The 15645-nt window shown below is 34.8% G+C and overlaps 1 protein-coding gene across 1 annotated transcript in view; it reads right to left on the reverse strand.

Moving 5' to 3' along the window:
- The window catches only part of LOC134536337 (uncharacterized), a 108285-nt gene extending 93035 nt beyond the window's left edge, over positions 1-15250 (reverse strand). Inside the window, exon 1 of the mRNA XM_063376090.1 lies at positions 15074-15250. Within this exon, the coding sequence (XP_063232160.1) occupies positions 15074-15250 (177 nt within the window). The remainder of the gene's footprint in view (positions 1-15073) is intronic.
- Positions 15251-15645: the final 395 nt, after the last annotated feature.

A 15645-nucleotide genomic window follows, 5' to 3' on the forward strand; every position in this document is an offset into this window, starting at 1 on the left:
TGTAGCATTTAAACAAGTAAATTTTGACATTTTCGCAATCATTCCATGCTCTTGAAATTCCATTTAGTAGAGCAAGTGACGAATCTGTGACAGTTTCTTTAGGAACAGGTGCACCTAGTCGTACCCACTCTCGCAACCAAACTTCCACTGCCATTCCTGTGTGCTGCTGCGAAAGCATTTGGCACACAGGAAACGATTGGCTTTCATGCTCTGACTGACTAGAACTGCTGGAAATTCTTCCTGCCACTATCTGATATAAGAATACTGGTTTCTTTTTGCGCGCACTTTTCTTTACCATAGTGCATGTTGGAGGATTACATAACCCTCCAGTTGAATCAATAACAGCACTAGAATGCTCGGCTGAGCAGTACTGTTTATAGAGGCATAACTGCAGAGGAGTGACATAGTACACAAAAAAAGGGTCTAGTCCAATGTTGTGTATACTGCCTTGATATGGCAGCATATATTTGGCTTTGCTGAGGGAGATTATTGGATTGCTGTGTATCTGTCCCTTGACACTGCACTCGTGTTTAATCTGCCTGAGAACATTTAACTTAGGTAAATGAGCCGGTTCTTTGTCACCATATTTCATCAACTCCCCGGCCTTCTCATTTCTGTAAAGAAATGCTGATTTGTACTTAAGTTCTTCCGCAACATGTTCTATAAGTTTACCGCACACTTTCCTCTTCATTCCTCTAGTGTGTTTAAATGACGAGTCAAACCCTGAAATTGTCACATGTAATTTACATGTCCCTTCCGAAATATCTTGATAAGTGGCATTTACATGCAGCTCAGCATTACACTGCTTGCAGTAACCAATACAGCTTATAACATCTTCTTTTGTAAGGCTAACAGCCGCCCTCTTGAACACCCACAAGCAAGGTTTCCTAGTTTTGTCCCAAACTATTTTAGAAATTTCGTATGACCAAACACCTTTTGGTAGGACATTGTACTGCTTAACACCTCTTGAATTCCTGTTCTTGTAAAAAACGTTTCTTGGCTTCAAAATATTCCATGTCTCCTCTGGAAGAGATACTATGAAATATTCCTTTTGGCAGTTTTCGTTTCGATCTGTAGTTGGTGGCTCTGGTTGCACTATATCACAAACATCATCACAGCTGTGATAATTGTAGTTCTCATTTCCTCGCAGTTTTGATAATATACCACACCTGTTTGCTAGCACAGCTGTGTACACTGCTTTCGGTGTCATCCGTTGGTCAAGACTCTCACTAACTTCCTGCCATACTCTCGCGGATGGCGCTGAGACTTCATCATTCACGACAATGGAACTACTTCGAGCTTCTAGAGCTTGCAGAAGCTCAGAGTCACGTACAGCTGCTATGCGTGGCATCTTTCCTGAAACATGAAATTATATATATCAACATTATTTACTCTTACATAAACATATGTGGAGATACATCTACTTTGGAATGGATTGTCAGAGTTTTGTGCCATAAAATATGTGCATTAATTAGTTTGTAAAATTATAAATTAAAAAGTAAAGATTAAAAATTTTATTACAAAAAAAATTTTACAAATTAATATTATTAAAAATTAATTTGACTATTTAGATTTTTTTTAACTACTGTATTTTATTAACATGATTATTTATTAATTTTTGCTGAAAAGGTTTTTGTTGGATCACTTAAGCCATTTTGGGGAATTTTTCAGCCATAAGAATTTTTGGGGATTGAAATGGGAAAATTTTCTCATGAAAAGGGATTTTTTTTTTTTGATATCTGTAATTTTTCCGATTTTTTCTGAATGTTTCGGAAATTTCCAGGAATTTCAGTTAAATTCGACACCAAAATGGCGGTCAAGGTCAAAGGTCAAAGTTCGAGGTCATCTCACAATCCATAGCCTGAAGTCTGAGCCAGACTTCATTTCCCACTACTCGTTTCCATAACATAATTTTAAAAAACTGGTATATGGTTTTTTTTTGTATAACTCCAGAATTTGAGTACTTATTGTAAAAAAAATTAGGGGGAAAAAAACAAAACTTTTAATTATAATAACACTAAAGTTATTAATAAATAATTTTAATTTTTTTTAAACTTCAACACAATAAAGATACGATAAAAATTACATTTAAAAAGAGTGTTTATTTATATAAACAACTATATCTTCCAATCAAAATTGTTTTGATATAAAATTAAACATGATGAAATATCATGTTTAAAGAGACGGCAGGTGGATTTATGCCAATATTATTTGCAGTGATAGCAGTTGTCGGTTAATGAGAAGTTGGATCTGCTGCAATTACAAAAAAAAAAAATCTAATGGATAAACAAGAAAAAAGGATGCTATATTAGAAGAGCAAAAAAAAGTGATTTAGACATGCAAAATAAATTAAATTTTGATTTTAATAAGACAAAAAAAAACAATATTTGACCATTTTCAAAGAAATAATATTAAAATAAATAATATACCATTAAGTAATTTGGATTTTTGAAGAAAAGTTGCGAAAGGGATTTTAAAAAGTCCGATGTATATTATAGGTTTTGTGAATTAACAAATAATATTTACAAAAAAATTGCAGAATTGTTTATGTTAGGATTACGAAAAAATGAAAGACTAATATTTTTGTTACAAAAATTCAAACGAATATATCCCCAATTAATTAGTTGAGCAACTATGTTCAGAAAATGTATTTTTCAAAAAAAGAATAATTTAGATTAAATTATTTGTGGACAATAAATATTGTATTCGATATCATTGGTAAACACACAGAAAATGTAGAAAAGTATTATAATATCGTTATTTTAAGAAATATGACCATTTTAACTAAAACGAAACAAATAAATAGCTGTTACACTTATTTATAATAGGACAGGCATAATGGCATTAAAGTTGAGACATTTGTTTGTTTATTTTGCGCAAAGTGCTAACTACATTTGTTACATCGGTGTATGTATTTGGGAGGCGCATATGTGTATTTCGGATATATTTGTTACAATGTTTGGTATCACTGAGATTTATGAAAATCTTTGCTTTCAAATTGATATGATATTAACATTTAATCATAAAAGAATTGAGTCACTTTATACAGAAACAACATTAAGCTGTCATAAATTCCAGTTGATAGTTACTTAGTATTAGAACTTTTTACTCTTCATCATACATTATTGTCTGAACCAGTTATTCCTTCTCCGATATCAGCATAAACGAGATCAAAATAGGTCGATCTTGTGACAATTCAGATTAACGCCTATTTAATTATTTATTATGTTTACATATTTTTGCTTTTCATATTTAATTACGTACAAATCACTCTTCACACTTAATTACGTTATTTTATTTATTTTTAGTTTCAAATATTGACACTATATTATTTAAATTTTTATTTTTGGTTTTGTGTCCGTCACCGGTACACACATTGTTTTACTTCCTTTAATAGGGATGTTGCGTGAGCCAACAAAACTTCAAACCAGAGAAGGTTATAAAATGTGAGGCATTTGGTAATAGTTCTTGGGCGATGCCGAAATTTGTGTAATATCTGCGCGAACTTTGGCAATCTGAATACTATGAAATTGTAGGTGAGACTATGTACTGGGAATTTAAATAAGTAAAATTGGTAATTATTCGTCGTATTTTGAAAGGAATTATAGCCGATGGTACAAACTCCCGGGTAAGACTATGTTAATCTTGCTTGATCAGTGTATTTTTGTGTTTTCCTGACGATCGACATTCGTCGATTGCTACTGAGAGAAAGTTTTTATGTGTATTTTTGCAGTCATTTTTTCGTTAACTACCTAATTTTGGACTATTTTTTTTGTGAGAAACAGAAATGGATTTTATTTTTAGCATCATGTCTGTATGAACCAGGACTACGACAACCCAGATGAGTGTTGTGTAATTGTGTAAAGACTTGTGTTCTACTAGCAAAATTAAGATCATTTTATTTTACTATAAAGAACTACTAATTTCAGAACCCCGAGATACTTTAAGACAAGTTTCTGATCTTACAACTAAAGAATAGATATTTGCAGTATAGCCATTTCTGAGCCTTGAATATTTGTTTTGACGTCGACCCAAGTGTCGCCTCGGCTCGGGCAGACCGTTATGCTACGCCGACATCGCAGTTCAGGTGATCGTGTGAGTCTGTGCCCTGTGGCATTTTAGTGCAGCGCTACGAACGCTGAGGAGCAGGAGTGCCAACCCACCCCGCCGAGGTTTCTTTTAGACTCTAATTATTTACGTTTTAATTGTAACCGTGTACTTGTTGAATCCCTTTTCTCATTCAATTGTAATGATTTATTTTATTTAAAATTTTAAACCTTTATTCACTGTGCGCCTATGCCGTAAGGCCCAGCCCAAGCTGTGTTCGGTGCTTATCACATTTCGCGCATGAACGCGGCCGGCAGCTGTGGGCTGTTGCCAGTCGTCCAGACGGCCGAAGGGGGTGGTCGTCCCTGACAGTACGGGGTCCTCCCTCACCGTTTGAGCATCACCATCACCATATAGCTGCAATAGCGTAAGTTTACTTTAATCCTTTTCATCTGCCCCGTGTTCTATCCCCGATCCCGGCATAACTCTACCAGGTTCGCCGCTTTACCTAAAGTTTGTAGTTTTATATAGTTTTCAGATAGGTACCTTTTAGATTTTGTAGTCGACTGGCCGCGTGCGTGTGCTTATCCTCGGGTTAGAAGTCCGTCCATCAACTGTGAGTAAAGTCGTTTCACCCACACCGGGTTGCCTGCGGGCTAAACGTGCAACCATTATAAACAAACTTTACTTCATTATCCAACATGGGACTCTGCATTCAGCCTCGGTAGTCTCTGCGAGGGCGAGCTACGGGCCCATCTGCCCATGCGATCAAGTAGTGACTCGGGTCACTGTCACGTAACATGAACGTCGTTGGCAACAGTGCCCTTTGTCTTTGTGAACCTATGACATAAACGTTTTTGTCTTTACCTCTGTCTGGACCTAGTGTTTTTAAGTTCAGCGTTCGCCTAACCTCGCACTCCATCCGGAAATTTATCCGTCAAGTAATAAATATGATTCGCCTAGCTTCGGCTCCGACAAAGCCTGGGCTCGACCGCACGGCAGCACCATGTACGAGTGGTCGTGTGATAAATCGCGAAGCCAAACAAGGCAAATTTTTCATTCCTAACTACTGATATCTCCCGCCACTAGGCCAGGAACCTCCTCTTGAGAGTTCACCGGGCATAATAACCACGCCAGTTCAATCAGGGGACAGCCCAGTAGACGTCAGTTTGATTAAGGTAATTTCCTAGCTGATGTCGGTTTAATGTGAAGTTGTGATTAAGCCACTTGTATGTCCATGTAAAGCAGAGTTATTTATGTTTTTATTAAAGACGAGTGTTTTGGTATATGATGTATTACATCGTATTTTTTTATGACACGTGTATTATCGCCTTGCATTCACACTAGCAAATTAAAGGTAGTAAGCAGTGTTACATTACATACTACATACTTTTCTTGGTCACCCATCTAGTGAGGCCAGTACTCGTTTTCGTCGAGATACACATGTGTCATTCACCTTGACAGATTAAATGGGTATATATAAATTGTTACATATGTATACTATTACTTGTCGCCCAGCTAGTGGGACATCCTTATCCTTACTAATATTATAAATGCGAAAGTAACTCTGTCTGTCTGTTTGTTACCTTTTCCCGACTGAACGGCTGAACGGATCGTAATGAAATTTGGTAAGGAGATAGATTATATCCTGGGGATGGACATAGGCTATATTTTGTCTAAAAATATAAATTTTAAACGGGTTAAAAAAATTATATCTTAATTTTATGTATTGTGTGTCATAGATATACACACTGTTAGTGTCATTCCTCTATGTATGCCGAGCAATAGCTTTCAAGCCATTGCGTTACGTTTTGCTATTGTAAGGAACTAAGTAGAGAGTAAGAAAAAAATAAAGATCTTGACAGTTTGTAGTGTCGCCATATTTGTTTCAATTTTCAATACCGTTTATGTATATTACAATTTAAATTGCAGAAAAAAATAATGTTTCATAGACACATAAATAGTGAGTGTGTGTCATTTCTCTATGTCCACGAGGTCTCGCCGCGTCAATTTTCTCCTTGGGGCGAACCCGTCCGCTTACTTAAATAAACAGCTTTTATCGTTGAATGGTTTCATGATTTATTTCATGAAAATCTGCTCTCATAAAAAAGTTAGTTTTACAGACATTCAATAGGTGTCTCGCTCTCTCTGAAGATCAATCTATGAATCGTTACAAATTTATTTCCTTTATTTTTTTTAGTTTGATTTGATACAATATGATTTCACTAAAAATCAATTTCTACCCATTCCTATTTTCATTTCCATATTACGAAGTTTCACTTCTTCCACGCGGAGGGACTCCACGCAATATTTTTGCATGCAATTAAAAACTATTTTTTAATGATGCCAAAGAAGTATAACTTCTCATGCGCGTACCTATGTACACGCACCCATTTGTTTAATTTAATTTCTTCTATATATATTTTTTCTCCCTACCTAGGGCACTCATAATTCTTTTAAATTTCACGTGTATGTTTTCAATGTTATTCGAGTTGTACAATTTTTTTTTTTGTCAAATTGGTCATTATTTATACTTTGTTTCATTTTGGAATATGTTCGGTTGAGTGTGAGATAATTTTATTTATGTATGTTTTAATTTCATTTAATTTCTTATATATATATTCTTATCTACCTACTTCTATTAAATTTCAGGTGGATGTTAACGTTGTCATTCCAGTTGTATAAATATTTTTTTCAAATTAGTTGTTATTTATACTTTTTGTTTTATTTTGGACTATGTTTTTTTTTTTTTTTTTTTTTTTTTTTTTTTTTACCTAATTCAAATATTTGTGGTGTGTACAGGGAGTGATATCTCTATTAATTTCTATACTACTTTGGATAAGCGGAATATGGCCACCACAGTTTTACATATAAACAAATCTTACAAATGTTTTAAACATTATGACTTAATAAAAAATAGTTTCACAAATATACTTATATTTTTTTTGGTGTGTATAGTTTGAAGTTTTATATTATGTATGTACGTAAATTCTTAAACATAGAGTTATTTATTAATTTATTTAGAAAATTATTCATAGGTAGGTAATAAGTTTTTCTATTTGTCAATATTATTATTATGGTAGATAGGAGTACAGTAAATGCCTACATTCTTATATTCCTTTATATCTCTTTCGATTTGGAGTGTTTCCGAGCCATTCGGTGTCCTCATCACCCCCCCCCCCCCCAAGATGGTCAAAGCCCCAAAATTTGAAAGTTTAAATTTTTTTTTAAAATCTTTCTCTTTCGATTTTAAGTGTTTTCTAGCCATTCAGGGTCTTCGAACCCCCCGCCCCCCTCTGGGAAAAAAGCCCCAAAATTTCGACAATTTCAGGAATTTCAAATATCTTTTATTTCGAGATGGAGTGTTCCGAAACATTCCAGGTCCTGAACAACCATATCACCCCCCCCCCCCCCCACCCTTCAAAAAATTAAAAGCCGCAAAAGTTCGAAAAATTGGATGAAATTGTATTAAAATTAAGTCATTACGAACTAAAGTGTCCGGGGGATGGTGGAACTTTTACCCAAAATCTACTTCTCCATAAAATTTTGGGGGAGGGGGGGGGGGGGAATGCAAAACCCCAAAATTTCGAAAAATTTAAAAAAAAATTTAATATATACGTATACTTTTTTACTATTTGGAGTGTTTCCGAGCCATTCGGGGTCCTCAAACTACCCTCCCCCCACAAGGAGTCAAAGACCCAATAATTAAAAAATTTCCCAAAATTTCGAAAATCTATTTTCTTTCGATTTGGGGTGTTTACGAGCCATTCGGGGTCCTCAAAATCCCCCCCCCTCTCAGGGGTCAAAACCCTAAATGTAGAAAATTTCAAAAATCATTCTCTTTTGATTTTTAGTGTTTCCCTGCCATTCAGGGTCCTCAAAATTAACCCTTCCCCATCTGGGGACATAGCCCCAAAATCTCGAAAATTTCAGGAATTTCAAATATCATTTCTTTTGATATGGAGTGTTCCGAACCATTCGAGGTCCTGAACCTTCACCACCCCCCCCCCCCCCCTTTTCAAAAAGTGAAAGCTACAAAATTTCGAATAATTGGAGAAAATTGTATTAAAATTAAGTCATTACGAACTAAAGTGTACGGGGGATGGTGGAACTTTCACCCAAAGTCGACTTCCCACCCAATTTTGAGGGGGGGGGGGGGAATGCAAAACCCCAAAATTACGAAAAATTTCTTAAATTTAAGAATACATTTTTAATATTTGGAGTGTTTCCGAGCCATTCGGGGTCCTCAAACTACCCTCCCCCCACAAGGAGTCAAAGACCCAATAATTAAAAATATCTCCCAAAATTTCAAAAATCTATTTTATTTCGATTTAGAGTGTTCATGAGCAATTCGGGGTCCTCAACATCAACCCCCCCCCCCAGAATGAATAAAGGGGTCAAAACCCCGAAATTTAAAAAATTTAAAAAATCATTCTTTTTCGATTTTTGTGTTTCCCTGCCATTCAGGGTCCTCAAAATCACCCCTCCCCTTCTGGGGACAAAGCCCCTAAATTTAGAAAATTTCAGGAATTTCAAATATTTCTTTCGAGATGGAGTGTTCCAAACCATTCGAGGTCCTGAACCTCCATACACCCCCCCCCCCCCCCTCCTTCTCAAAACTAAAAGCCCCAAAATTTCTAAATATAAGAATATATATGATTGGATGTTGGCATGTATGACGTCGATAAACTCTTACACTGTTTGACTGATCGCCATGAAAGTTGGCACAGCGAAGTGTTTTTATGATGGAAAAGGTTTTTATGCTATCCATTTTTTTTGTAACTCGCCGCTAGATGGCGCTGTAGCGCAACAACTTCTAAACCTTTCAACCGATCGCCATGGGTAAACAGAAAATCATAGGTTACAGATACACAAACAGTAATTGTGTGTCTTTTCTTAATGTCCACCACACTGGACATATCGCTATCCATTTTGCTGTAGCTCGCGGATAATATATCACCCGGTGTTCAGCCCGGGCGAAGCCGGGTACTGCAGCTAGTATCTTATATAAAATTCTCGTGTCACAGTGTTAGTTACCATACTCCTCCGAAACGGCTTGACCGATTTTTATGAAATTTTGTATGCATATTCAGTAGGTCTGAGAATAGGCTACTATCTATATTTCATTCCGCTAAGTGATAAGGGTTGTCCACCCCTAACATTTTTTGGACAAAATTTTTATTTTTTTATAATGTGGCATTAAAAAATATATACAACCCTAAATTTTCACCCTTATATCACTAACCCTTAATTTTTAATAGAATTTTATATTTTTCAACTCCGATCGATAGCTTACCAATTACACTTGATCAACCTTCCCCGCATACAGTGAGCTCATTACCTGGATTAACACATAGACCACATATTAACATGAAATTCCATCCCTAAAGGAGTGAAAAAGTGATAATTTCATTTTATAACAGAAAAAATCATAGGTCATAGACATACAAATAGTGAGTGAGTGTCATTTATCTATGTCTGCCACACGATCATATACATAGTAAGGTCTGGCAAATTCATATTTTTGAAGTTATACTTCTATTGCGACTTCCAACAAGGTTACGTTAAACGTTTAACGCTCCTGGGGAGGGGTAATAGAAAGAGAGAGAGCGAGAGTGAATGCGTGCAACTCGAACGTGCTATTGTAAGGAACTAAGTAGAGAGTAAGAAAAAAATAAAGATCCTGACAGTTTGTGGTATCGCCATATTTGTTTCAATTTTCAATACCCTTTTTGTATATTACAATTTATATTGCAGAAAAAAAATCATGTTTCATAGACACATAAATAGTGAGTGTGTGTCATTTCTCTATGTCCACGAGGTCTCGCCAATTTTCGTCAATTTTCTCCTTGGGGCGAACCCGTCCGCTTAGTTAAATAAACAGCTTTTATCGTAGAATGATTTCATGATTTATTTTAGTTTGATTTGATACAATATAATTTCACTAAAAATCAATTTCTACCCCTTCCTATTTTCATTTCCACATTATGAAGTTTCACTTCTTCCGCGCGGAGGGACTCCACGCACTATTTTTGCATGCAATTAAAAACTATTTTTTAATGATGCCAAAGAAATATAACTTCTCACGCGCGTATTTAAGTACACGCACCCAGTTTTTTTCTCCTTGGTGAGACCAGCCCGCTTAGTGGAGCTCGCAGCGGCTAGCAAAATAAAGGCGCCAATAACAGTTTTGTTCTTAACTTCGTCAATAGATAGAGTTATTTGCCTTGAATTTCAAACGCACCATCGTTTGATGCGTTTGTCATGTCTTTAATTTTCGTTTGTTTGTGCAGTATGCGTTCCTATACCATTCATCCGATTGCGATGAAATTTTGGTGAGTGGTTATGCGCATGCCCGTGAAGGTTTCGAGACGGTATTACTATTTTGCAATAGTTGGAGCACAAATCTTTTCAAAAAATGTGTTTATTTCATATTATATAGCGGCACGTCTTCTGTTTTTGATGTATAAGTGCGCACGCATGACACAATTTATTTAAATATAAAAGAGAAGCTGAGATAGAGTGATATATAGAGTGAGATAGAGAGAGACAGTGATATAAGTTGAGATAGAGCGAGGTATAGAGAATTAAATGGGTTTGATAAAGAGATATATAGATGTATAGAGCTATATAGAGATTTATATATAGAAGAGATAGAGATAGTGGGAGTTATATATGTATCTATGTAGATATAAAGAGATAAATAGAGATAGAGAGATACATATATAAATATATAGATGTAGATAGAGATAAATATATATTTAGATGATTTTTATATGTGTAACTGCTTCAAACATATTAAAAAAACAAAACTGAATGAGGCATTGAAATGCATGCCGAGTATTAGCTAGATAATGGAATCTTTTTAATATTATTAATCTCTTATTTTTAAGCTTTTTTCTATAGTGATTTATAGAGTCTAGACTACATACAGACCACCAATTTTTTTTTAGATATACACAGGTAAATAACTATACACTGGCAGAACAACGTCTGTCGGGATCTGAAAGTGATATAAATTATTTTGCACACTTGACATTCAAATTAAGAAGACAATAATTACTGTCTACATCTGATTTCTAAAAGGTCCCCTTCACCCTGTGTTCAGCCCGGGCAACGCCGGGTACTAAAGCTAGTAGGTATATAAATTTTTAATTATATATCACGTTGCATCAGAATCTTCTTTATCTAAAATAAACATGATCAGTGTGAAAAAATGTAAATGTTTAATCACTAACGTTAGGTCGACTAACTAAAAGTAACATGTATCATGTACACGTTATTTTTAATTAATTTAACCTCTTGAAACGGTTTGCATTCAAAAAAATTATTAAAAACCAAATTTATAACGCCGAACATTTTTATTTCTTAGAAAAAATAAAAATCATTATTATCAGAAAATTTCAAGTGTGGCTTTGATGAAAGAAAATCCACATAGGTATACGTTTGTCTGTAAATCTGTAAGGGGGTGCCTCCCATTTCAGGTGATGATTTTATATTTATATTAATCACTGATAAACTTTTAGACTTGTTCAATTGTTTAACTTTCACGAAATAAAATATACATACAGCGCATACTTTTTGCATAGGCAATTAGCTGTCAAAGTTACATTTTTAACGTTTTTGAGTTGTACAAATAAGGAGAATTTTATTTATTGCAGAACTGAAACTTTTTAGGTTTAACTGCAATACCACTGGCTAATTCATGATGTGGTTTGCATTTCCATCACAAAAACTCATTTATGTTTCTTGGCTGTCAAAATCGTAACAAATTTGAGAATTTTGAAATGCCAGGTAAAATAAATTAATATTTTCTGAAGGAAATTCAAACCATTTTTTGAAGTAGCCAGTGGCATTGCAGTTAAACCTAAAAAGTTTCAATTCTGCAAGAAATTAAATTATCCTTATTTGTACAACCAAAAACGTTAAAAATGTAACTTCGGCAGCTAATTATGCAAAAAGTATGGGCTGTATATATTTTTCATTTAGTGAAAGTTAAACAATTGAAAAAGTCTACAAGTTTATCTGTTATTAATGTAAATATAAAATCTTGACCTGAAATGGGAGGCACCCCTTAAGGTATATTTGTTCTAAGAATATACTTCATTGAAAGTGGTATTATTTCGTTACCAAGTGAAACACAACCTGATTCAATTTGCAAAACTGGCAGTAAAATATTAATTTAATTAATTATTTTCTACAGCCCATTAATTAGGTAACGATAATTATATTAAGATACCCTATAATTTTGCGATATTTTATTGTTTCAAGCTAGACTTCAAAATCCCATAGATACTTGACCACTGGTAATTAGTTTATTGACGGCCATGACATGTACAACTTGTTCTAGTATTCCACTCGGTCACACTGATTGAAGCAACGATAGTGATGTATGTTTACTATTGGTTCCTACAACAGTAGGTCGAGTGCCGGGCGAGCGAAGCTTCAGTGACATTCATGAAAATTGTGTGTACTTGTATGCCGTCTATCTTAGTATCGCTTTGTAACGCAAATTGTTAATATTAGATTCCAAAACTGCAAGGAACATGTGAAAAGCTCACTACTCTGTGTAAACACAATATTTAATATACTAATTACAAAAATTCATTAGTTACTAATTTTACACCCGTAACTAAGTTACATGCAAAGGTGTTTGGGCGTGTGACCTTAATTTCAACTTCCATTCGCAGTCAAACAATCACTATTCATTAGTTACACAATCAAATAGTTATGTAGTATATCTGCCCGGTGTCTGTATGTTGAGAATAATACACTGTTCTAGCATTTTTAATAATTTTTAATCATGTATTTAAGGATTTTCGCGGAAGTGTCCTGCTATCTGAAATAATTTGTATGTTTCGAAATATTATTTCGGGTTTTAAATTTAGCGACTTGGCACATAAATCTGTAAGTCCGATGTTCTAATCCAAGACAAATTATACTACGAATAACTTATGTAATTATTTTAATACGGGATTCATTACTTATTTTGTCTCACATAAACAAATAAATTTAATTTGCTGGCTCACAGTAGTGAAAATATATTCAGTGAAAGTAATTTACGGATGTAAAAACACTTTCAAGAGTGTATTTTATTTGTTTAAGACAAAACAATGACTCGTGATATGAAATACCGATATTGAAATCACGAATAAACACGTCGTTACATAATAATAAATAAACACTTATTTTGTTATAAAACAGTTAGTTGTTTATGCTGATCATAGAGAAACAAAGCATTTATAGGCATATATAAACTACTTTCTGTAGTGACTCTTCCTAAAAATTAGTCGCCGTAACTGCACTGTATGACTGATAAAGATCCTGGCCATACGGAGTACCTTATTTGTTTGTTCATTTTTCTTGATATACGTGATATTTGTATAAATAAGTATGACTACAAATATAAAGAATACAAGTCTAAAATAGTCAATGCAACAAATGCATTGGACTACATATTTTTAACATTAAAGAACTATCTTTATCATACTCTACTTTAAATTTAAAATAACTCATTTGCAGGTAGTGGAAGAATACGCGGTAATTTGTTATTTACGGATTTGGTAAATAAATAATAATTTATCTGTTAACTTATACAGTATAATAACAAACAGTTTATATTAAAAAATCTATAAGGTTATCGCATAATTAGAAAACAATTTCATGAAATGAAATGGAAGAAACGTTTAAGCGTAATGTAGGACTCTTGTTAAGTTACTTAGTAATACGTTTTCATAACTGTATGAATACGAATTTAGTACAGCATACTCCTTACGTCATGTTAATTTAATGTGGGTTAAGGTAATTTTTGAAAAACCTTGACGATAAAATTTTATTTTAAATTTACAATGTAAGTTTTAATAGTTCAAAGTGAGGTCTACAACAAAAAATAAACACACAGAAGTACAAATGTATACCGTACAGTGTTATCCTATCCATTCAAGGGTAACGCCTAAAAAACGTGAAGTGAGTCGTATTACGATAAAAATAATTTATTTATTACAATAAATGTTGCTTTCATTTTGTATTTTTTTCGATTATATTTACTTGCATAATCTAAGTCTATTTACACGTAATTTCTCCATATAGTGTGAATATACATTCCATTTATTTCGTCAAAGAAAATACTAATAAGTGTAACTTACGCGAAAATGATTTCTAGTTTTGGGGGCATTCAAAAGATTGTCTGCCCAGCGAAAATCATACCGCAATTGTTTCCTTAAAACCAACATCCTTCTTCTCCCAGGTGTTTATTATTTTCATTATACTACAAATAAATTACCGGTATGCGTAAAACAATTTGTACGGCAATGTAAAATTATGCTGTATGCACTAATATATAGGTAAAATAAAATCCACTTACCTTGCAGAAGTTACATGTTCACTGATGTACTTTCGTCGAAAAATTCTTCTGGAGTGCTAATACGTTCACCAGTCACTGCTTCAAATATACTACTGACGCCAAACCTCTTCACGCAGGACTGCAGGATGGGCAAGATGGTCATAAAATCGCTTATGATCCTTCCCGTTTCCTGTTGACCGGCTGAAAACGGCACGCACCGCTTTTACAACATGGCATAAAATGTTTCCCCGACCGCCTTCAAAGCAAAGATACATCTGTCCAGGGAAAAAAAAATATTATTGCGGTATTTTCAAAGAAGGGCAATGTATCCGAAAAATTATCTCCAAAAAGGTAAAGTTTCTAGAAGATAATGCTGGAACATTAAAACATTCAAAAATACAGGTTCTCACTCTCTCTCTCACTCTCTCACTCTCTCACTCTCTCACTCTCTCTCTCACTCTCTCACTCTCTCTCTCACTCTCTCTCTCACTCTCACTCTCTCACTCTCTCTCTCTCTCTCTCTCTCTCTAAGATGATGAAAAAAATGAACTAAAAGAATCTCGGTTTCTCGGTTTTCAAACTTGAAACCATATACATACATGTCTGCAGTAGCGCGGCGTGACCGCGCGTCTCCACATATCACAGCCAGCGAACCGCCTTCCCCCTGCTCTTCATCCAACCTACCTCGGCGCTGATACCCTGCACCTGCTGAGTGTCACCGACATGCACCCCGCGCCTCCCCTCGAAAAGTTTCTCCGGCGCTATCTGCTGTCTGGATACTTCTGTAGAAGCCGACTCTTCCAGATTGATGTGTCTCAAACTGGCAGTGCCTTTGTGATCTGCCTCGCGCTTTCTGAACATCTTCCCAGGTAGCTGTTGTTCGGCCTCTGGTAAGACCGCTCCCAAAGATTACTCGGTGGTTGCAATCTCTAACGGGTAGAAATCATGTTGCAATTTTGGAGCACTAACGACCAAATTTCGGCACTATTGGGTTATAAGTAAGGTTACCTAGAAATAGAAGCTTTACTAAGTGTATATATATATATATATATATATGTGTGTGTGTGATTTTAAGATTTTATCTTCATGTCATTTTGAGAATATCATGTAGGATTAGACATACCGCTCTTGGAACATTCTGTGTACGCCATTTAAATATGTCGAAACATTTTATGAATTGTTCTTTCACACAGACTAACTCCAAATTTGTAAATTATATTCAGGCGATATCGAGGTACTTAATCACGGGCTTGTTG

The sequence above is a fragment of the Bacillus rossius genome, chromosome 10 (assembly GCF_032445375.1).
Source record: "Bacillus rossius redtenbacheri isolate Brsri chromosome 10, Brsri_v3, whole genome shotgun sequence".
Lineage (NCBI taxonomy): Eukaryota > Metazoa > Arthropoda > Insecta > Phasmatodea > Bacillidae > Bacillus > Bacillus rossius.